This window comes from Mytilus edulis, chromosome 11, assembly GCF_963676685.1.
Source record: "Mytilus edulis chromosome 11, xbMytEdul2.2, whole genome shotgun sequence".
Lineage (NCBI taxonomy): Eukaryota > Metazoa > Mollusca > Bivalvia > Mytilida > Mytilidae > Mytilus > Mytilus edulis.
Genome location: NC_092354.1, coordinates 59,089,460 through 59,114,719, shown reverse-complemented (window position 1 = coordinate 59,114,719; position 25,260 = coordinate 59,089,460). Strand labels below are relative to the sequence as shown.

The 25,260-nt window shown below is 32.4% G+C and overlaps 1 protein-coding gene across 1 annotated transcript in view; it reads left to right on the top strand.

The window, feature by feature from the left end:
* Positions 1 to 14,029, top strand: part of LOC139494430 (putative autophagy-related protein 11) — a 66,132-nt gene extending 52,103 nt beyond the window's left edge. Inside the window, exons 8-11 of the mRNA XM_071282592.1 lie at positions 9,741 to 9,767; positions 11,982 to 12,005; positions 12,989 to 13,033; positions 14,001 to 14,029. Coding sequence (XP_071138693.1) covers positions 9,741 to 9,767; positions 11,982 to 12,005; positions 12,989 to 13,033; positions 14,001 to 14,029 — 125 coding nt within the window. The remainder of the gene's footprint in view (positions 1 to 9,740; positions 9,768 to 11,981; positions 12,006 to 12,988; positions 13,034 to 14,000) is intronic.
* The last annotated feature ends 11,231 nt before the right edge of the window (positions 14,030 to 25,260 follow it).

Sequence of the window (25,260 nt, the reverse complement as noted above, 5' to 3'; positions counted from 1 at the left end):
GCTGTGTAAAAAATGGACGAAATCAGTTTGAAAATTGATATTTTAATTCAAAATTATTTACTTGTCACGTTTAACTAAAGATCTTTCATTGATTAGAGGCAAAACTCAAATAACTTCTACATCAGTTAAAGGTTCAATACGTAAAAATGGAATCATTATACAACATGGTTTTATTTAAGAATTGAATGCGTCTTTTTGTAACTTCATTGTTTGGGTGTAAAAGCGTTGACCGAAGTACCTTTTGTATGAAGCGCGGTTTGCACCACCTATTGCGGACCTATGTTTGTATTGCTATGAGTTACAATTTATGACAAAAATCAGCAAAGAACAATCGAAACAACATCTGATCAACAGATTTAATAATACTTTTAGATATTTTGATGATATTTTGGCTCTCAATAATGACGACTTCAGTTTGTATAGTAAAAAAATTTATCCTGGTGAACTTACTTTAAATAAAGCTAATACTAACAATGACCACTGCCCTTCCTCGATCTTGATATCTATATCACTAACGGAAAGCTTAATACTAAAATTTATGATAAAAGAGATTACTTTTTATTTCCTATTGTTAATTATCAATTTTTAGATGGTGACGTTCCCTTGTCACCATCTTACGGTGTTTATATATCTCAACTTGTACGATTCGCTCGTGTATGTGACAATGTTTTAGATTTTAACGAGAGACATTTATGTATTACTGAAAAATTATTACAACAGGGTTTTCGATATCACAAACTAGTCAAAACATTTACTAAATTTTATCATTGGTATAAGGACATCATTAGTAAATATAGCTCAACATGCAGACTTTTTATACGTTCGGGTATTTCACATCCACATTTTTATTGAAATATTCTTTATAAAGCACAAAAATGTCAGTATTCACCTCAGAAACTAACAAAACCTTTAAATAGACTTATTTAGAAGGGATATAGTTACGATACTGTTGTCAGGTCATTAAAGATTGCATATTTTGGCGTTAATATTGATTCACTTATAGGGTCTTTGCATCGGAACTAAACACATTTATTTAAAAAACCAGTTGTTGGCATGACACAGGTTATTTTCTTCTCATATATGTTATGATGGTATGATACCAAACCCCTAACGGGAAGGATTGTGCCTGATATTCATATGATGAAATCATAATCTTTCAATCAGTTTAATTAAAGTCTGGAGCTGGCATATCAGTTAAGTGCTAGTAGTTATTTATGTATTATTGTCATTTTGTTTATTTTCTTTGGTTACATCTTCTGACATCAGATTCGGACTTCTCTTGAACTGAATTTTAAATGTGCGTATTGTTATGCGTTTACTTTTCTACATTGGCTAGAGGTATAGGGGGAGGACTGAAATCTCATAAACATGTTTCACCCCGCCGCATTTTTGCGCCTGTCCCAAGTCAGGAGCCTCTGGCCTTTGTTAGTCTTGTTCTATTTTAATTTTAGTTTCTTGTGTACAATTTGGAAATTAGTATGGCGTTCATTATCACTGAACTAGTATATATTTGTTTAGGGGCCAGCTGAAGTACGCCTCCGGGTGCGGGAATTTCTCGTTACATTGATGACCTGTTGGTGACCTTTTGCTGTTGTTTTTTTCTGTGGTCGGGTTGTTGTCTCTTTGACACATTCCCCATTTCCATTCTCAATTTTATTATAATTACATTTTTTAGCTAGGATCATGAAAACACGATTTTTATCAAGTTTTTATTTAATTTACCTGTGCACTTTATAAAGCTCGGATTCCTTTCACGGATTTGGCTATACTTTTTGGACCTTTTGGATTATAGCTCTTCATCTTTTATATAAGCTTTGGATTTCAAATATTTTGGCCACGAGCATCACTGAAGAGACATGTATTGTCGAAATGCGCATCTGGTGCAAGAAAATTGGTACCGTTAATTTAATTACTACCACTGGGTCGATGCCACTGCTGGTGGACTATTAGTCCCCGAGGGTATCACCACCCCAGTAGCCAGTACTTCGGTACTGGCATGAAAATACGGATTTTTTGTGTTATAAAAATTTACTGTTACAAAATAATAGAAATTATTATAAATTAAGGAATGTATCTCCCTCATGCAAAGCTCTGATTCCTTTCATGGATTTGGCTATACTTTTTGGACCTTTTGGATTATAGCTCTTCATCTTTTATATAAGCTTTGGATTTCAAATATTTTGGCCACGAGCATCACTGAAGAGACATGTATTGTCGAAATGCGCATCTGGTGCAAGAAAATTGGTACCGTTAATTTAATTATTGTGGGACCTCTTGTCGTCATGAATGATAAATTGTATTGTGTAATGAAGTTGATTGGAATAACGCGAGATTGCAGTGTAGCCAATCAGAATAACGTATTATAATGAAACATACATCTATTGTAATTATTTTCTATTAAACTACTTTAAGATAAACTTAGCATATACATATTTACAGAGGTTCGAGTCTGTTACAATAGGTTACAGAAGAAACTAAGTGAAATGACAAGAAACAACACACAATGATAAAGGGATACTATCGGTTCCTAACATACAAGCCCAAGATCAATAAAACTGATCGAAAGAATATGTCAGAAAACGACATCTGTAACAAACATAAACTTTTAGCTACCGCTTTACAAGCAGAGCCAAATACAATGAAAGTCCCAACTATGTACTGGCTTCCGAAGCTACACAAAACACCTTACAAATATAGATTTATTTCGTCTTCAAGCCATTGTTCCACTACTAAATTGTCTATTCTTCTTACCAGCACACTTGGTACAATTAAAAACCTGATAATAAATTGTTCAAATAAGGCCTTCGAAAATAGTGGAATTAATTACTTTTGGAGTGTCAAGAACTCGTTGGAAGTACTTGATAAATTGCATGCTTATATTGGTGATTTTAAATCTGTTCAAAGTTTTGATTTTTCTACCCTGTATACCACATTGCCTCACATTCTCATTAAGAAAAAATTCACACACCTAATTAAATGGGCATTTAAAAAGTCAGAATGTGAATATATATGTTCAAACTCTTTTAGGTCATTTTTTAGTAGCAATAAACAAAAAAACTATGTCAATTGGACATGCTTTGATACTATATATGCCCTTGAATTTTTACTAGATAACATTTTGTTCGCTTTGGGGATTCCGTATATCGTCAGATTATCGGAATTCCAATGGGGACTAACTGTGCACCACTTATTGCGGACCTGTTTTTGTATTGCTATTAGTTACAATTTATGACAAAAATAAGCAAAGACCCATCGAAACAACATCTTATAAACAAATTTAATAATACTTTTAGGTATTTGGATGATTTTTTGGCTCTCAATAATGACGACTTCAGCATGTATATTAAAGAAATTTATCCTGTTGAACTTACATTAAATAAAGCTAATACTAACAATGACCACTGCCCTTTCCTCGATCTTGATATCTATATCACTAACGGAAAACTGAATACTAAAATTTATGATAAAAGAGATGATTTTTCATTTCCTATCATTAATTATCCATTTTTAGATGGTGACGTTCCCTTCTCACCATCTTACGGTGTTTATATATCTCAACTTGTACGATTCGCTCGTGTATGTAACAATGTTTTAGATTTTAACGAGAGAAATTTATGTATTACTGAAAAATTATTACACCAGGGTTTTCGATATCACAAACTAGTCAAAACATTTACTAAATTTTATCATCGGTATAAGGACATCATTCGTAAATATAGCTCAACATGCAGACTTCTTATACGTTCAGGTATTTCACATCCAATTTTTTATGGAAATATTCTTTATAAAGAACAAAGGTGTCAGTATTCACCTCAAAAACTAACAAAACCTTTGAATAGACTTATTAAGAAGGGATATAGTTACGGGACTGTTGTCAGGTCATTAAAGATTGCATATTTTGGCGTTAATATTTATTCACTTATAGGGTCTTTGCATCGGAACTAAACACATTTATTCAAAAACCAGTTGTTGGCATGACACGGGTTATGTTCTTCTCATATATGTTATGATGGTATGATACTAAACCCCTAACGGGAAGGATTGTGCCTGATGTTCATATGATGAAATCATAATCTTTCAGTCGGTTTAATTGAAGTCTGGAGCTGGCATGTCAGTTAACTGCTAGTAGTCTGTTGTTATTTATGTATTATTGTCATTTTGTTTATTTTCTTTGGTTACATCTTCTGACATCAGACTCGGACTTCTCTTGAACTGAATTTTAATGTGCGTATTGTTATGCGTTTACTTTTCTACATTGGCTAGAGGTATAGGGGGAGGGTTGAGATCTCACAAACATGTTTAACCCCGCCGCATTTTTGCGCCTGTCCCAAGTCAGGAGCCTCTGGCCTTTGTTAGCCTTGTATTATTTTAATTTTAGTTTCTTGTGTACAATTTGGAAATTAGTATGGCGTTCATTATCACTGAACTAGTATATATTTGTTTAGGGGCCAGTTGAAGGACGCCTCCGGGTGCGGGAATTTCTCGCTACATTGAAGACCTGTTGGTGACCTTCTGCTGTTGTTTTTTTCTATGGTCGGGTTGTTGTCTCTTTGGCACATTCCCCATTTCCATTCTCAATTTTATACTTCATCATATAAAATCTTTCACAACAGTCAAAACCTTCATTATACCACAACTTACTTTTTTAGCAAACGTTACAGTTTTAAGTAACTCGAATATACTAGAAAGAGAAATCTTTAGTTTTATATGGGATGGTAAGAAAGATAAACTTAAAAGATATACATTGGTACAGTAGCAGATTATAACCAGGGAGCGCTAAATATGCCCGACACAAAAAGCTACTTCTCCTCTCTAAAGATAAGATGGGTCTCTAAATTGCAACAGGCAAAAAAGGAAAATTGGACATTGATCCCAAAGCTTTTTTAAAATAAATTAGGGAAAATTTCCTTATTCTTATGAATTTAAAACAACCAAACCTTACAAAAACTAGATATAACAAAGGATATTCCCGAATTTTACTTAGATATAATAAAAATTTGGATATTCATAAAACGAAAAACACAGAATTGAAAAACTTATCGAAATAAGAAAGCAAGTTATCGGTGGTAATAAATTTATCAAATTTCAAAACAAGCCGCTTATTAAGCTTAATTGGATACAAAGTTATTTCATTTATCTTAATGATATTATTGACGATGAAAAAATTTCCCAAGATAAAATATTTAAAAAACTGCAAAACACTAAAAAATTGGATTTCAGAAATTTCGATAGTCAAAAATTTAATACCAACTTCATGGCTAAATGTTTTAGCTACGAAAGAATCCATCAAATGAAATGTTATTCCAAACATTGGCATAAATAAATGGAAAAAAGAACTCGAAAAAAATTACCAAATAGAGAAAATCTCTATAAAATCAAAATTTAACCTAGCCCATATTGTCAACTTTGTCAACTGAAAGACACGTATCATCACTTTTTTATTGAATGTAAATTTCTGAAAGAATTTTGGGAAATGATCAATATTTTTTTTTTTTTTTTATCTCAAATGAATTTTAATAAAAAAAAAAGTCAACTTAAAAGATATTGTAATAGGCTACAAAATATCAGAAAGCGAGTATATCGGATTCAATATAATTCTGACAATCATAGGATTTGCTATCTACAAGTCGTACTATGTATCCAACCAAAGAAATAAATCTACTAATGTATTCATTATCTTTAAATCTGAATTTGACGAATACGTAAGATCCTACAATCTAGACAAAGAATACACTACAGTCCAAGTGTTTCAAAATTTAATTTAAAGAACATATATGTGTGTTTCTCCACAAAACAAAAGACTTTTATGATATTTGTAAGATAAATAAATAAATTGATCACCTAATAAGTTTAAAATCCAAGTAGAATATATATCAAATCGGCAAATTCAACAATAAATATTCATAAAAAAAGTATGCTCTCACATTTAAACAAGATAAACCATCCGATCAAGAAAATCGATATTCCACACACTTAAATCATTCAATTGATAAACGAGATGAACGGCCAGTAGATAATCAATTTCTTATAAGTGTGTTATATTATTATTGAACATTGTACGTAATTGTAAAAAAAAGTATATAATTAAATTCCGATTAGTGTATTACATTATTATTGAACATATTTAATCATACTATTTTAATATGAAATATAAGAAAATGATACTTATCTATATGAAACCCTGTTCTTATAGATACTAACAATTTCAGGGTACCTTACAGTTAAAGCTGTAGCGGTAAGGTCATTGTTAACAGCTTAAGTGCAATAAATCTATATTTAAGTGTTAAAAAAAATAATCTTCCACAATCCCTACCGTTAAAGGTTTAGTATCATGTAATCATGAATTATACTAGAAGAACATAACAAATACCATGCCAGCAATTGGTTTTAGAATAGTTTAACATTTAATTTCAAAAATATTCGGTAATCTAGCCCCAGAAAGTTTTGCTTTTGCAATTGTGTTCTTGGTAATTTGTGGTTGCGATTCTTGTCCGTCCTCTTCATGGTTACGTCTCATAGTATGCATTGGAGTAGAATATTTAATTGTCTGAAAACAATTTATGTCTACCGTAAAATAAAATGTGTATTATGACGCGTCCATCCGTTTCTTGGACAATGCCTTTAATTAATGAGTATAACTAAAGTCCTCCAACCGGTCCGTTTTAATATTAGCGAACCATAACCTGCCCCGTTGTACTTGATATTGATAGAATGATGTCTTAAGTACATAATTTTAATTTTTTCTCATCGGAATTTACCTGTAAAAGTTATGCATTTGTACTTCAGTTATTTTGTTTAGTAACTATGTACCCTTTCTGTTATTTATTTGCGGTGATCAACGGTTGTTTGTCTTTTTTCCCCGTTTGCAATAATGCCCCACGACTTATTCATTTCAATTTCTTTGATGATTTCGGTTTACTTTTGTATTGAAGAATTTGAAACCAATATACATATTTATCGGTAATTTGTACATGTTTCCTTTGATGTATACTGATAATGTCAGTATCAGTGGACTGGCCGTGATATAAAAATTATTGGGTTAGTACGCAAATGACATGCGCGAATGCAACGCGTAAGGATCTACTTTCCCCTTTCATTCACAAAATTGCGCGTGATTTTTTTTCGCAGAAACGCACGAGATTTTTGGCGAATGAAACACTTGACATTGTTTGAAACTTTCAAAAAGTCAGTTTAGCCTTTTTGAAAGATTGTTGTGAAAATGTGAACAGAAAATGCATGAAAAACCCGATAGACTTAAAAAAAATGCGTTATGAAGTACAACTAAAATATCGTCCATTTATCGATAAACAATCTGCCAATGTAGGCACACCATGCTGAGTTTTTATTCATACAATAGTACATAGCCTGGTGCTGTTCCAAGTAATTTTTTTATAGTAGTCTTTTTTCTGTTTCTTGAGAAATATTTGTTTTACCTGTTCAGTCACTATAAAGTGTAACAATTCATATTTAAACGCAACACATAAATAGTTACCAAAAAGGTATCGCTATCGCATGAGAGAAGCTAGAAAAAAAATGAAAGTAACGCATTTTCCACATATTTGAGAGACCATCATATACAATTTTAAAAGATGTGGTTTCATTGTCAATATATGACAGATATTCATAGAACAAAGAACAAACAAGTGAACCGTCCGTGATATTAATATGCGGATCTAGGATAAATTTTAAAAGGGGGTAGGGTAACCGGGGGCACCAAACAATAAAAGTCTGCTTTGACCAGAATTGTAGCCTTTAGAAGGGTGACTGTGAGACAGTGTGACCCGGGTCGCCTACCACTAAATTCGCTTTTGAAATTAAAGGTCACCGCAGGGCATAACCCCTTAAAATGTTTGAAATAATTATGAAGTCGACAGGATATGAGCTTGTTCAGAATATTTACAATCAGCTTGCATTGTCTTCTGTATAAATAAGCCTTCGGGCTCACCTGATATTTTACTGTGATAAAGGCAGTATCAAAAACAAAAAAGTCCTTTATTCTATATATACATAGCAAACCTTCTATAGATTTCAGATGATTAATTTGCTGTGCGATGTGCTCAACGTTTATTGTTTTCCTTGCCAATTTTTAGCTCACCTGGCCCGAAGGGCCAAGTGAGCTTTTCTCATCACTTGGCGTCCGGCGTCCGTCGTCGTCCGTCGTCGTCCTGCGTTAACTTTTACAAAAATCTTCTCCTCTGAAACTACTAGGCCAAATTTAACCAAACTTGGCCACAATCATCATTGGGGTATCTAGTTTAAAAATTGTGTCCGGTGACCCCGCCAACTAACCAAGATGGCCGCCATGGCTATAAATAGAACATAGGGGTAAAATGCAGTTTTTGGCTTATAACTCAAAAACCAAAGCATTTAGGGCAAATCTGACAAAGGGTAATATTGTTAATCAGGTTAAGATCTATCTGCTCTGAAATTTTCAGATGAATCTGACATTCCGTTGTTAGGTTGCTGCCCCTGAATTGGTAATTTTAAGGAAATTTTGTTGTTTTTGGTTATTATCTTGAATATTATTTTAGATAGAGATAAACTGTAAAAAGCAATAATGTTCAGCAAAGAAAGATCTACAAATAAGTCAACATGACCAAAATGATCAGTTGACCACTTTAGGAGTTATTGCCCTTTATAGTCAATTTTTAACCATTTTTCGTAAATCTTAGTAATCTTTTAGAAAAATCTTCTCCTCTGCAACTGCTGGACCAAATTATTTGAAACTTGGCCACAATCATCATTGGGGTATCTAGTTTAAAAATTGTGTCCGGTGACCCCGCCAACTAACCAAGATGACCGCCATGGCTATAAATAGAACATAGGGGTAAAATGCAGTTTTTGGCTTATAACTCAAAAACCAAAGCATTTAGAGCTAATCTGACATGGATAAAATTGTTAATCAGGCGAAGATCCATCTGCCCTGAAATTTTCAGATGAATTGGACAACCTGTTTTTGGGTTGCGGCCCCTGAATTGTTAATTTTAAGGAAATTTTGCTGTTTTTGGTTATTATATTGAATATTATTATAGATATAGGTAAACTGTAAACAGCAATAATGTTCAGCAAGGTCAGAGTTACAAATAAGTCAACATGACCAAAATGGTCAGTTGACCTCTTTAGGAGTTATTGCCCTTTAAAGTCAATTTTTAACCATTTTTCGTAAATTTTATATATCTTTTACTAAAATCTTCTTCTCTGAAACTGCTGTGCCAAATTGATCCAAACTTGGCCACAATCATCTTTGGGGTTTCTTGTTTAAAAAATGTGTCCGGTGACCTGGCCATCAAACCAAGATGGCCGCCACTGCTAAAAATAGAACATAGGGGTAAAATGCAGTTTTTGGCTTATAACTCAAAAACCAAATAATTTAGAGAAAATCTGACATGAAGTAAAGTTGTTAATCAGGTCAAGATCTATCTGCCCTGAAATTTTCAGATGAATTGGACAACCTGTTTTTGGGTTGCGGCCCCTGAATTGGTAATTTTAAGGACATTTTGCTGTTTTTGGTTATTATATTGAATATTATTATAGATATAGGTAAACTATAAACAGCAATAATTTTCAGCAAAGTAAGATCTACAAATAAGTCAACATGAACGAAATGGTCAATTGACCCCTGTAGGAGTTATTGAACTTTGTAGTCAATTTTCAATCTGCTTCCTTTGTTTAATATTCACATAGACCAAGGTGAGCGACACAGGCTCTTTAGAGCCTCTAGTTTATTTATTTTATTTCAGAGGAAAATCTCAAGAGAAGACTTGAAGGTACGGTTCATTTAAAGTTGTATTAAAGCGGTTTTCACCAATATCAATAAAACAGTTTTTAATATAGATAAAATATTATGAGATATTTTTTTTGCGCGTGTTCATCAGCTAAAATCTATGTTTGCCACATTCTCCGCTCGTTGTTGTCCTGCAGCAACTAAATATTTGTTTTCGATTTAAAAGTTTTTGTGCTCGTCACATCGACGAAACATCAACGCACAAAATGGCGAAAAATTGCGTATCTTGTGCAGTAAATTATAATGTTTACTTATTACTTCCACTGGTTCGATACCTCTGCTGATGGACTATTTGTCCAAGAGGCTATGCTCATCCTAGCAACCAGTTCATATGTTCTAGTATGAATATGTGAATATTTTTTTGGTTGAAAATTTTGAAAATCATTCGAAATAAAGGTACTATATCCCTTATAAATAGCGCTGATTCCTTTTCAGGGACTTTCTCGGTTGGCTTTTTTTTTTGTCTGATCAGAATGCCCAACTTGTGTTTAGTCTAATGCATTTTCAAGCAATATCACCATGCATCTGCATTTGAAGATAAAGCTCATAATAATATATTTTATATATATTTTTTAAATGCAATTTGAATTTTGTAATTTTTCAAAACAAATCGTTCCACTGTGGCTATGTATGCTTTACCTATCAATCAAAATTACATGAAACAAACGGGTTACTAGATTGCTAGTTCAGAAACTGTTAACCCTTACAGCACATGACATCTTTTCAACATTTAGGTAGTTTGTACGCAGCTGATGTTAAGGTGTGATTACTATCATGATACTTTTTTTTGTAATAATGTTTTTTTTTACACTTTGTTGTTTCTCATCGGTCATTTTTGTTTTGTGTTTGAAAACATAGAAATTCAGATGAGGTTAATTAATGTATGCAAACGATGGTGAGTGAAGTCTGATAAGGCATAAGGTATATGCATAGATATCTACTACTATCTGAATTTATGAATTATTCCACCTGATTATTACCTTGCATCTGATGTTTACATAATGTCGAACTTGATTGTATGCGATCGGTTGTAGTTGGTAACCAGTTGGAATCATTTGCAAGGGACCCGTTAAATATGACTAAAGGCAATTTTGACAATTAAAGCTAGCATTAATAGATATTAAAAGTTGGAAATTTAGATAGCTATTAATATAACAAGTATATATGCATATTAGTTTCCAAAGTTAAAAACGGCATCTACCGCAAGTTATAGCCTTTTGCAATATTTGAATCTGAATTTGGTCTGGATATTTAAGTAAAGAAATGTCAATTGATATTTCACAGTGATGCACAAACAGTTAAATTCTCCCTACTTCACATAAAATAGCTGTTTTACTCATACATTTAGGTAAAAAGAAATATGAGTCAGTGAAAGAATTACCTCAATAAATTTTAACTAAAACATTTGCATTTTTAGGAAAATAACTTTTTGGAAAAGCCTTATATTTGAATAAAATTCATAACTTTTAATGATGATACTTTTAGAAAATTGTCTACTTATCTTTGTTTAACCTATTTTTATAATACCCTCTTAATATGTTATATTTGTTGGTTGTTTAAACAAAACAACATGCTTTATATCGTTATCTGTAAGCACTAAGTAAATGTTCTGACGAATATGAAATATTATCTTTATCTGACCGACTATCTTAACATGTGGTATTTAGAATAGTGGCCATTTAAAGTGATCATGTCTTCAATGCCGGTGGTATTAAGAACCTACTTCCATTTGATATACAAAAACAAAGGCCAACGATAACAACTTGCTAGCTTTATATGTGTATTAAGAATTTATTTCAATCGTTCCATCATCAATTTTCGTCTGTTGAAACCTTTAAGATTTTCCCTCAACACCGTATTGTTTCAATAAAGGGACGTAACACCAAAACTAACCGTGTATTGAAATAAGCCCACCTTCTAACCTAATATGTAATATACACGGTCTCCACGCGGTTGCTTTTAACCAATACTGTTCCTAGAAATGTATTGGAGGTAAGATAATATTAGTTACATACTGTGCTAGTGACCTAATACGATATATATATGGGATCAGTGAATTCCATATGGGGATTCGAGCTTCGCTCTCACCCCATATGGAATTTACTGACCCCATATATATCGGATTAGGCCACTAGCACACTATGTAACTAATAGTATACGTCGTCCTTAATTAATATTCATGCAAATTTTATTGCAGAAGAAAACCGAAAAAAGCAGGCAGGTATGGTTCATCTAAAATTGTTTGGTAAAACTAGTATTATATCATATATCTGCAAAATGTAATTTCAAAACAAAAGATATCAGATGAGTTATTATTTTGCTCCTGGAATTTCAGTAAAATGATTGATTGATTGATTTATTGATTGATTGGTGTTAAACGCCACTTTCAACACTATTGTGCTATTTCTTGGCGGTCAGTTTTTATAGATAAAGGAAGCAGCAGTGCACGAAAAGAACCATCGACATTCGGTAGGAAATCTAACAACCCTAGTCAACTAAGTTCTGAGTCAAGTGCACGTGCGGAAATAAAATTCACAACTTCAGTAATGAGTCTCTAGAGATACAGTAGTTCGACAACTTAGACCACTCGGCCACTGAGGCCCCTTCAATAAAATTATATCGAAGTTCTTCAATTAATTCAAATTCATGTAACTTCTATAGATAAATGAAAAAGTAAATTTGATCTGAATATTTTAGTTTAGAGATTTTGGTTGTGATGTTACAATAAAACCAAACCCGTTTATATTAACTATTTTTTTCCTAAAGTAGCATCTTACACCTACATTCTGGAATAATCAGAAATAAACCAAAGTCATACCTCCCAGTACATTGAAAACATTAACCTCTTGAAGCTAAATAAATGTATTGATCAGTTCTTAGCTGTAGAAAAATTTCACTACCTTTTTATTAGGAAATGTAAAATACTTTCAACCCCGGCCATTGTAAACCTTTTAGTTGTTCCTAAACTTTTTTTTTCTTTTTATTAATTTTTTGAGTGAAATAACCAAAAGCCACTTTTGATTTAGATTAAAACTGTTATAATATTGGGTTAAAGAATCTAAATTTAGTTCACGTCTCTTTGCACCAATGTAGTCTACCGATATTTGACCTGTTTGTATTGTTTTAATATGTAAATGCATTGACTAATTAACAAAGATCAATATGTATATTTCTCACTTGATAATGATACAACATCTACTGCAGAGGAAGAAAGACTAAGGTACACAGAAAGAATAAGACAGGAAAAAGGTATGTTTCGTTTAAAGCCGTATGACAATAGCATTTATTTTGAAAGCATTATAAAAAGTTAGTGTTTCGATCTTCAAAGAAGTACAGTTCCTCATTCAATTTAAAATATTGCAACTGCTATTGGTAAAGTGATAGGTAAACGGAATCTTGTCAATTGAATCCAGAAATTTCAGTCGTTATTTGTCTGTAGCGTAATAAACATTTTAAAATCCATATATGTCGCCTCAGCAGACATTGGAAACGTGTAGTTTAAACAGAAAAAGATACTATATAAGGCCTTAATTTAACTATATTCTTGCCGCAGCATTATCTTAGTGAATACATCTTGTAGATTGATGTTTGTTTGGGAGTAATGCCTTGCCATTCCCTGACAGGTGTCATTGTTTACTTTAACATACTAAGAAATTTGCAGAAATGAAACTTTTTGTGAAAGAAAAATATACGCAGCAATTTTGATCTAAATTTTACTTCCCAACGATTTGCCTCAATAGTCTAGTTACATTTTCCAAAAAGACTCATAGTAAAATTGAAATTCTTGAAAAATCCTCCAAAAATTAAAATAATGCTATAAAAGTAAAATATGCATTTCGTGATCGATATTTATGTGACCCAAAAACATGCAAGGTTAAAAAATAAGTTTCGATTAGAAATATACAATATAAACACAGTAAAAATATGATTTTTTTATATAGACAAGAGGTTTACACAGGTGTTAATTGAGCTTCCTCTACAATACTTTACTTTCCTTTTTATCAAAGTGCTATAGATTTTGATTGACATCTTAATGAATCATGATACTTTTTGTCATATATATGCTGAGAAGAGCCTACTTCAAAAGTCCGGGCATAGTTGGAGCATGCCTGGAGCTTCCTCGTAAGAATAAATCTATGATCTCTTATACATTGATAAAATGACAATAAATCAAATTAAATCTTAATAAACTCACGATTACCATTTTTTTTAACAGAATACGTCTATCCTTCGAAAACAGCTTAATTCATTTTATTTAGAATTATGATTCTTATGGTTTGGCCTTTTCATTTTTATTTCAATGTCTTTGTTGTTTTCATCATTAACAGACGTTTTACGTATGTTTTGCCCTAATCTGAAACTGTTGAATTAGGTTAATGAATATATGTGCAACGATGGTAAGTGAAGTCTGATGAGGCATAAAGTATTTGCAGAGATCCTTACCACTATCTTAATATGCATCGGAATTTTAAATAATGTCGAACTTGATTGAATGCGAACGGCTGTAGTTTGTAACCTTACCGGGCAACTTAAACCAGAGGAGTATACGTTAAAAAGATGAAAATGGCTGTCACATGTATTTCAATTAATTGACTGATACTGTAGTCCAGTAGGGAACCCCGATCGAAGGTTTTACGGGTGAAGCTGACATTTTCGGAAATATTTTACTTTTTTTTGTTAAAGGAGAACATTTTTTATAAGCCGAATGTAAATATTAATAGTTTTGATTCATTTAAAGCTACTTGATAAAAGCCATATTAACGCATATTGCAATAGCACTTAATTTGGAAAGTTCATTCCCCATTTTAGCAATATATGTGTAACTGTAGGTTTCATAACGAGTGATAATGGGATATCGATGGATATCAACTCGAGTTATTTGATTTCGAAATAAGAACAAACGAGCTTCGGTGAGTTTATTATTATTATTCATATTAAATAAAGAGAGATGATATCAAGCGATATCCAATTTTCACAAGTTGTTAAAATTATTTCTCTTATGGTCAACACTCTCAATGTGTTAAATTAAAAATTCCGTGAAATGTTGGTCTAGTCTTTTGCACATTCCAGTTTGACGTCATATGTCCTTTTCCGGTGTCAAACTTTAACATCAGACATTTTAAGACTTTTTGTACGCTTCAGAATGTAATAAAATTTGACAGAAAGAAGATTGTCAGGTGAAATGTGTTAGTGTTTTGTACATTATTGAAGAAATCAAATATGCCCATTGCCAAAGTCGAAATGTACATCGTCTTAACCTTAAGTCATCAATGACCTAACGAATCGCCAATGGAAATGGGGTAAAATCGTCTTATTGTGCTGGATAAGCCAATCAAATTAGCTCAGATTCTCGTATAACTCTTTTGTATCACAATATATGCAGTGTGATACGAGAAATATCGTTCCATGCAAGATAAAGATAACAGGCCCCAACCATAAGAAGAAGTTATTTTTCGTGAACAATAAATGGAATCTTATATTTAACAAAGAGGGGCGACAGATACCAGAGGGACAGTCAAATTCATAGATTAAAAATAAACTGACAATGCTATGGCTTAAAAAGAAAAAGACAAATAGACAAATAATAGTACACAATACACAAAATAGAAAACTAAAGACTAAGCAACACGAACCCCACCAAAAACTGAGGGTGATGTCCGGTGCTCCGGAAGGGTAAGCAGATCTTGATCCACATGTGGCACTCGTCGTGTTGCTCATGTTATTACAAACCCGGTAAATAGTCTAATTCGGTAGGTCACATTCGTGAAAAAGGGAACGGGATTATAGATTAAAACATATGTTGCCATATTCCTAGTTTCTTTTCGAATTCCAATAATGTTCAATGAATCAGGTCATAGTTTGATCCTTTCATGTTAACTTTGGAAGTAATGATACCTATGCGGAATTACGGTAAATGATTCTATTAATTTTTTACCATTGTCAACATATTAGATAATCTGACCAAAAAAAATATTCCCGTTTTCATTTTTTATATATCCTTTTTATCAATATTCAAGGTCACAATACTATTCATGTTTAAATCCAAGTGAGCTTTATGACTTGTGTTTCTTTTTTCTCTCAGAGAAAGCAAGGATAATTAAACAGGGTAATTTTACAAACGCTTGTAGATATAGATTTCAAATATTTTTTTCGGTAGCTGAAGTTTTTTTTCCTGAAATAATTTGTGACAATGAGAAGGTAGGATTAGGAATCGCATAAATACTTGTCGCTGTAGTTTGCTCCTAATACATGCATTTTGTTAGTATCACTATAATTTTTTTATAAGTTTTTCTGTGTTATTTTTTTTTTTTGTCAATACTTGTTATCGCGTTCTCTCTTAATATTAAATATAAAGATTACTAAGTATATAACGAAATATTTTTTTATAGTCGGTACAGCTGGTGTCACGCTTAACAAAATAGACAATTTTGGTGCCAACATATTTTGGCATTGAACAATTGAGACCATGTGTGTCGACAAGCTCGATCTTTGGTTAATATGTATGACTCGCCATACTCCGGTTATATACCAAGTAGTCCTCAAACTTCATAAACAGGCACATAAATATGTCTCTGTGTTTTTGCAAAACAAATGAGTTAGAAACAAACTGAAAAAAGGCATTAGTGGTATACCGCTGTTCAATAGTCATAAATCGTTTAACTGAAACAAATCCGCGTCATAAACTAAAACTGAGGGAAACACATCAAGTATAAAAGGAAACAAAACGAACAACAGAAACACTGAACTGTACAAAAACAAACGCCAACAAACATGAAAAACGGACTATTTGATAACAAATGCCCTATTTTAAGAAATAATGGTGGATTGAACCTGGTTTTATGCTAGCCAAACCTCCCGCTTATATGGCAATGTTAAAAATACTGCTAAAATGACAACATTACGTGACAGGAATACAATACAAATAAATGCAATCTGATGTTACACTATTGTTTCAGGTTAGGGTGAACCTGTCACATGTCTTAAGTCGGGAACCTGATGTTCAGTGGTTGTCGTTTGTTAATGTGGTTCATAAATGTTTCTCGTTTTTATATAGATTATACCGTTAGTTTTCCCGCTTGATTTGTTTTACACTTGTCATTTTGGGTGCCCTTTATAGCTTTCTGTTCAGTGTGAGCCAATGCTCCTTGTTGAAGACCGTACTTTGACCTATAATGGTTTACAAATTATGACTTGGGTGGAGAGTTGTCTCATTGGCACTTATTCCACATCTTCTTATATCTACTAAGAACATCCATGACAGAGAAATACATAGATAATTAATATATGAGTACGTTTCAACATGTTAACCACAGAATAACAACGAACACCTAAAATTAATTTCCGACAGTTCACAAATACAACACATTAGAATAATAAATTGTGCGTCAATCGAAAGTGTCAACGTTACAAAAAGTGACGTCACAGGTAAATTTATAAGAATAGAACATAAAATAGTAAGTCCAAAATTAAAATATGTGCGCCACTCCCTAAAAATGAATGGTAGTCGTAAAAATTCAGAAGTATTCATTTTTTTTTATTAAATTCATGATGGAACCGGTCCAAAATGTCAGATGCAAAAAAACAGTCAAATATTTAAAAACAAATTCTTAAACATTTCTTTATCACATAAAGACATATCATGACACATTCTGAATGTTAAGAATTTATGCTAAATGACAATATCTTTTTCAAAATGCATGTCTAGTAAGAACTATTATGATTTCTCTGCAATGTTTAAAGTACATGTATATGCTTAGTGACAGTATTATATTGGAAGAAGTTAAAGGCGTTATTGTAATTAAAACTGCGAGGACAGTAGCATTTAACAATTTCATATTTTGTAAATTTTGAATGTTTAAAATATCAATGTTAATATGTTATCTTTTTTCAAAATAGAGGTATGACAGGCACCTTTTACTATTTTTCTATGTTTGAAGTGTAATCTTGAATTTATTCTTTACATTATTTCGGGGGTATATATTCATTATGATTTGATTTAGATTTTTGGTGTTTTAACGCCACTTTTAAGAACCGGTTTTTGGGCTATTTCGTGGCGGCCAGTTTTTATTGGCGGCGGAAACCGGAGTGCCCGGAGAAAACCACCGACCTTCGACAGGAAAACTGACAATCATAGTCAATTGAAATTGGAGTCGAGTGCTGCCACACGAGCGGGGTTCGAACTCACAACCTCAGTGGTGACTGGCTAGTGGTTGCAGTAGTAACTACTCAGACCACTCGACTACCGAGGCCCCTTATATTCATTATGTAACTGTTACATTTATTTTGAATATTTTACAAGTATATACCGAACGTATAAGCCAGAAAGTCTGATGAGAAATGTTTTAAAAAATGCAATGAAATTAAGAATGATTAAAAAATTGATTTTTGTTTTAAGAATTGTTAACTTATTTAAAATGTATATCAAATAATGTTGTTCTCACTCTCACTTCAGCATCTTCAGAACCTCATTGTTGTATTAACTAAAGACGACGACAGACAGATTACAGAACATGACAGGATCTTAAATTTTATCAAAAGTTTAAAGACGCAAAAATTGATCAAATCAATTTATGTTATGTATATATCACCATTTTCACAACTAATTGCTGTCAAATAGTACTTTCAAAAATGTTAGGTCGTCATATTTAGCTACTTATATATGATTTAGAACAAATAAACGTGTCACTATCTTGTTCGCCAAGAGTTGAAATGTGTTTCCAAATGTTGCAACCTTTAACTTCTCTCTGCCATTCACAATCTCACATGTCTTTAACTGAATCAGGAAATGGTATCAATATATGAAATACAATTATCCTAAAATACAACTTTATCACAGCACCAGATTCTAAAGATGATTAAAAGAGTTATAAATAAGACAATAGTGGTTTATGTCAAGCATAATGCAGTAACATAAAATGCAAAGAGACAAACTATAAAACTATTAACTAGTAATTGAGCCTTGGTAACATACATTTGGGACTTTTCCTAATAATTTATTTTCTAGTCTATTGAAAAGAATATAAATATATGTGTTACAGGGAATTTTTAAAATCAGGGATTTTGTTAAATCCTTGATAAGTAGTGATTTTGTGAGAAAAAAATCCCTCATAACAAGCTTAATCTTCATATCTGAAATGTATGTTTTTATTGATATAATTGCTATAGATAAAACATTGAATTTTTAAATATATCTATTTGATAGACATAACTGTTTTTCACTATTTTAAAGTATCTATGAATAAAAGGTTTACATACAGATATACATACCATAATGTTGTTTATTCTTTTTTTGCATAATAAGTTTGGGTGGCACATCTTTGGTTTCTACATCTCCAAATGTAAGAACTGCATACCGTAACATTATTGATATTAATCATTTTTTTCTTAAAATCTTAAAAGAAAATACAGCCAATTATATATCCCCATATTATACCTTGGATGTATGTTATAGCATCTACTATATGTCCAAAGAATGTGTAGCATGAAATAAAGGTCAAAGTAACCTAATTTTGTATGGTTGGTTACTTATTAATTGAAAAGCAAGTCCAGTACTAAGTATTAGTTAACTTCCTATCTGTTGTTTTTATAATTTTTGCGGATAGACACAACTTTTTATATGGATTATATCAATAAAACAGCACTTATTTCATCTTAATATTTTTATTTATCATGAAAGTCTACCATCATTAGACTTGTTTCCAGAATATGGGTCAGAATAAAAGAGGGGCGAAAGATACCAGAGGGACTCATAGATCGAAAATAAACTGACAACACAATGGCTAAAAAAGAAAAAGACAAACAGACACATTATAGTACATAAAACACAACACAGAAAACTAAAGACTAAGCAACACGAACCACATCAATAACTGGGGGTGATCGCTGGTGATCCGGAAGGTTAAGCAGATCCTGCTCCACATGTGGCACCCGTCGTGTTGCTCATGTTATTACAAACCCGGTAAGTATTCTAATTCAGTAGGTTACATTCGTGAAAAGGGAACGGCATTGTAGTTACGACATAAGGAACATATCCGATATCATCAGTGAAACGGATATTCCATAACGGTCAACCAACTCGTGATGTCGTCCGTACAATTTACGAAGGGATGATTTCAACTTCACCATTTGGAACTCTTGGTTTAATAGCTTCCTTATGAGCAGCAACCCTCTATCAAGGAAATCATGATAGGGAATACAAGCCCGTATAGCGTATCAATTGGGAGATATATACTTCGTATGCAGGCGCTGCTGGAATGTTGCTACATAGAAATGGAAAGTTCACAATTGGGAAGCTGAAATCATCTCTATTGTCGTAGTTTTGTTTTCAACCGACCCTCATTGTCAAATTCTAGATGTATGTCAAGATATGAGGCAGACTTATCTGTTTCTGTTGTATCCTTTATCTCTAGTTTGATGGGATAGATGCGTTTAACATTGTCATCAAATTTTGAATTATTTAGTGAATAATGTGTCCGGGTAGGCTGACATACCTTCCTGTAAACTTTTTCATTTGAACAAGTATGTAAATGTTCAGACTCAGTGTGTCGGTCTAGCGCAGAACAGGGTTCAAGGTATATTCTCGTCTTGGTATGGCTTCAATAATTAACACTTGAAGAATAAACAAAAATAAACCAATGTCCTACTCCTCGCACGTGTTTTCTCCTCTTACGAAGGTAATCAATTCAATGTTCTGCCTTTATATTTCATTTTACAATTTTTCAAATTTCTTTTTTACGTTTGAGCAATTAGAGACTGAAGCACTTAACAAGACATCACTTTCGAATACGATAGTAGTACGAGCTTGTTTTGTCATTTCTGTGGATCTTTAAGCAAAATATTTAACAATTTCCTCATATTTTCCCAAGATTCCATAGATTAGATCCCTTAACTATTTATTTGAAAGCAGCTAACGTTTTATTTATTAACCCGCACTTTTGCAGTATTACTGCTGCAGGATTTTGTCTTTCATCGATGACTTATATAAACAAAAAGATCGTTGTATCAAAGACCCATTGGTGGTCTTCGGCTGTTTTCCGCTGTTTGGTCGGATTGTTGTCTCTTTGATACATTCCCTATTTCTATTCTCAATTTTATGATCATCTTACAACGTGTTTTTTCCTTTGTCATAACATCGAGTATTCCTGTCCCTGTTGAAAAACACACCACCTTCATACTTGATCAAGTGACCTCACCTTAAACCTTAAATGCCACTTTGATGCAAATGTGGCTGTTACATCTAGCAGACACTGTAGTTCTTTCTCGGAGTTCTCGTGGAGTTCCCGAGAAGGACTACATCATCAGCAAACATTAAAAAGCTCAAAATGTGTGAAGAGAGCCTGACGCACAAATTACTGGCTTCAAGCATATCTACAGGTCATTTATTAGAACAAAAAAAAACAGTGTCGGTGCAAAACACAGCTTTGTTTCGGGGCAATTTTTAGTCGAAAATTGCCTTGAATATCCGTTTTTCCACAATAAATATAAAAAAACAATAAACACAATTTGTAGGTTTTTTTATATTTGGGCTGTTATTTCTTCTCTTGTAAAAAATATTTTATTGGATCGCCTAACATTCAGATTTTCACTGCGTCCATTTACCAGGTAAACATACAATTTAAACATGTTTAACCCCGTCACATTCTGTATGTGCCTGTCCAACTCTGGAGCCTGTAATACAAGGGGAGGGGGTCCCGCTAACATGTTTAACCCCGCCACATTCTGTATGTATGTGCCTGTCCCAAGTCAGGAGCTTGTAACTCAGTGGTTGTTGTTTGTTGCTGTGTTGCATACTTTTTTTTCGTTCATTTTTTTTTGTACATAAATTAAGCCGTTAGTTTTGTCGGGCCTTTTATAGCTGACTATGCGATATGGGCTTTGCTCATTGTTGAAATTTCTCATATTTTTTTGTTGTATCCCGTCGTTCAGTCGTTAGTTTTCTATGAATTGTTTTGTATGTTGGTTTATGTCTTTCAGGTCGATTTTCGTCTCATTCACATTGTTGTACGTTTGTCTATTTGATAATTCCCGGCTCTTTTTTTTTGTATAGAATACTTCAACTGGCGTTACAGCTATATTGAATCCTGAATCTACTTTAATCATCTGATTTAGTTCAATGCGTTATTAATGTCTCCTCTCTCAATAAGTACAATATACAATTGTAAATTGTAAAACAATACCACATATTATGAAGGTCATTATGTTTAAAAGTATATGAGACTATTAAAATGTCAAGATATATTATATAAATAAACAAAAAAGGTACTACTTACAGTATACGAAATTTCTACGATTTCTAAAAATTGAATAACCTGATGTTTGGCACAATCATATATCATCATGAGCCTATAATATTTCAGAGTAAAAATGTGATTTTTTGTATTGGTCTTCTAAATTATTATATAAATAGAACATCTTCATAAAACTTGCGTTGTGTCTTCAATCACAATATACAGCACATACGGTGTTTTCTAAATTTGGATTTAATATCGCCCTGTTTCAATTCTCAGTTAGCGTACAGCACGTGTCATTTGGTGAAAAGAGATTGGTTGACTTACTCAACATCCAGCTAAATTGTAATAAAATAACAAAAAATGAAAATGATATGTTGCTTAATAAATGAAAATATAACATTTAATTTTGTTTCGTCCGATGCTCTTTTCAGGATGTACCTTCATCAGGATGCACAAACTTGTTTTAAAGCGAATCATGAATAAATTCTTGAGGAGGTGTACAACCACTGTCCCAGGTTAGGGGAGGGTAGAACACATTCTCTATGTACCTGTCCCAAGTCAGGAGCCTGTAGTTCAGTGGTTGTCGTTGGTTTATGTCTGTCATATTTGTTTTTTCGTAAACTGTTTTGTTATGAATTAGGTCGTTATTTTTTGTCCATTGAATTGTTTCATATTTTCATGTCGGGGCCTTTTATAGTCGACCAGACGGTATAGGTTCTTCTCATTGTTGAAGGCGGTACGGTTGCCTTTTATTACTTATAGCCACTTCATTTAAACTTTGGTTGTAACTTAGTTTAACCTCTTTGGCAATCACACCACATCTCCTTATTTTTATATAAATCAGATACTTCAAATCAACCTAATGGCCAAAAACATACTGACTTTATTTTTATTTTCACTATCCTTGCAGTGTTGATCACAAAAAATGAACTGAATGAAAGCAAACTGTAAGAATATATGAAGAATGGAGCACAAATATCATGTGGCAAGGCATTCATTACTATAGTAGCATATAAGAGACGATTCGTCCGAAAAATATAGAAAATGTAGTAAAATCATAATATATATTCTAATGCAATTATTTTGTATCAATGGTTCTGATCTGATGACAGTTAGCGTAAAAGTCTCTATCTCCTTGTCTGTACAGTTGGAAAGCAGGTCACGGTTTGACCCCAAGTTTATCAGCAACAATAGAGTCACGTGACCGTGAAAATTCAGTGAAAAAACGGATGAGACAAACCTCATTTTAACTCACTGAATACTATTGTCGTAATAAAAACTTATTGACCTAACTAATCTTGAGTATCCATAGTTTATTCTCGTCAAAGCTCACACATCAAATCAAAGTCCTTTATTCTTTATTTTATCTGCAAACTTGGAGTTTGGGTGAAAATTGTCAAGTCTCCTGAACGAAAAATCTAAATATTTACGAGGAAACTAAAAATGATGGGCTGAATTTAAATTTAATAAAGCATCTCATTAAGACAAACACTCGATATGAATATCTCGGCAATAGAATGTTGGATACGCAAACGTCAAATTGATTTCAAACCGAAGCGGTGGTTTTTATGCCGATTTGTGCAAGTGGTTATCTCCCCTTAATATCACCAGTCAAAAATAAAAACCCAGCAAAATGCATAAAAATTAAAAAAGGAGTTTACTTTACAAAAATTAGAAAGAAAATAAACGAAACTCGATTTATATCTATGTTATGATAATATAAAGAAGAGATACTTCCCTCTATTTTTCAGAGAAGGACTAAATGTAAATATTAAAAGACAAAATATTACTGCAGTAAAAAAAAACAATTCAGAAATGTGGATAATGACACCTACTGACCTAGGGCCTACATGTAAAATTAAAAACCTAGCTATATTGAAAGAAATTAGATCTGGCGGATGAAATATTCTACATGCAGAATTTTTTAAAACACTTCTGATTATATTTAATGCAATAAAACATAGTTTATACAATTTCAATAATCTTTCTGAAAATTGATATAATTATTAAATAAATAGTACTGATCATATATATTTTATATTCTATAAAGTGTGACCCAAGAGTCTCAACAAATTTCTTCAAATTGAGAGAGCCTTTAAACTCAAGCGTATGTGTCTTAGTTGAACAGTAAAATACAAAAAAGGGATTTATAAGTTTTATACCAAAAATATTGACAGAAATTCTGTAAAAAAATATATGCTTTAAATTATAAGTGAAAGTGACACAATTTTGAACTTCAGAATCATTATTATTGTAAAATTAAACTATTAGATTAGCTTGCACAGTAGCTCTTTGTCTTATTTCTCAGGGTATTTTATAGATTATGAAAGTAAACATTTTGGAAAAAATGGGGCTTCTTCTCTTGAACAGGTTACTGTATCATATTTATAAACAAAGTAGTGTATATATACTTTACCTGAATACTAGTAATAGGAAATGAAATGAAACTGGTGGGACAAATTTTGTGCATTTTACTTCAATAATGATCAAAGATGCTTAAATTTGACAAGAATTTGCCATTTGAATAAATTCAATTTTGTAAGAACACATCTCTATGAATAAACTTCTTGTTTGGCTGACTTGGCTTGATAAGCTAGTTTTTGCTCTTATTACTATAAAATTGAGAATGGAAATATAGCTTACTAAGTAAAGAGATAATAATATAAGCAAGATTTTATTAACTGACCTTCATTTTCTTTTTTCATATGTTTTTTTCCTACCGAATTTTCTTTGCAATGCATTTTCTATTGCTATTTTTGTGCTTTTGTCCATCCATACAGTAGGCTATCAATAGTTTGTCAGATCTGTCAGAATTTTCCAAGACGTTTAGCTTTAAACGCAATAATTAAAGAAGATCTTTGTTTGTTGTTTCACTTTTCCAATGTGTAAATCTTTACTATGCACATGACCCTGACACATATTTTGTTATAAACGTTACATGACGTATGTTGAAAAAAGAAAACAATGTCACCGTCAATTTGTGTAGGGGATCAAAAGGGGTTTTAGTTACTTTAAAATACAAGTATCGTATGGAATTGTGAAAATCCACAACTTTCATTCAAAATTTCATTCATGTCTTTAATAAAATCAGTATTTTAGAGCACTTTGAAACAGGTACAATGAAAAGAAGCTAAACTTTACTGTTTTGAAATAGAAACGTAGCTAAAACCAGATAAAAATTGACATGGCTGGTGGTCACTAAAATTGATGTATAAAAGTGAAAAATGATGGCTTCAAAACAGTGTA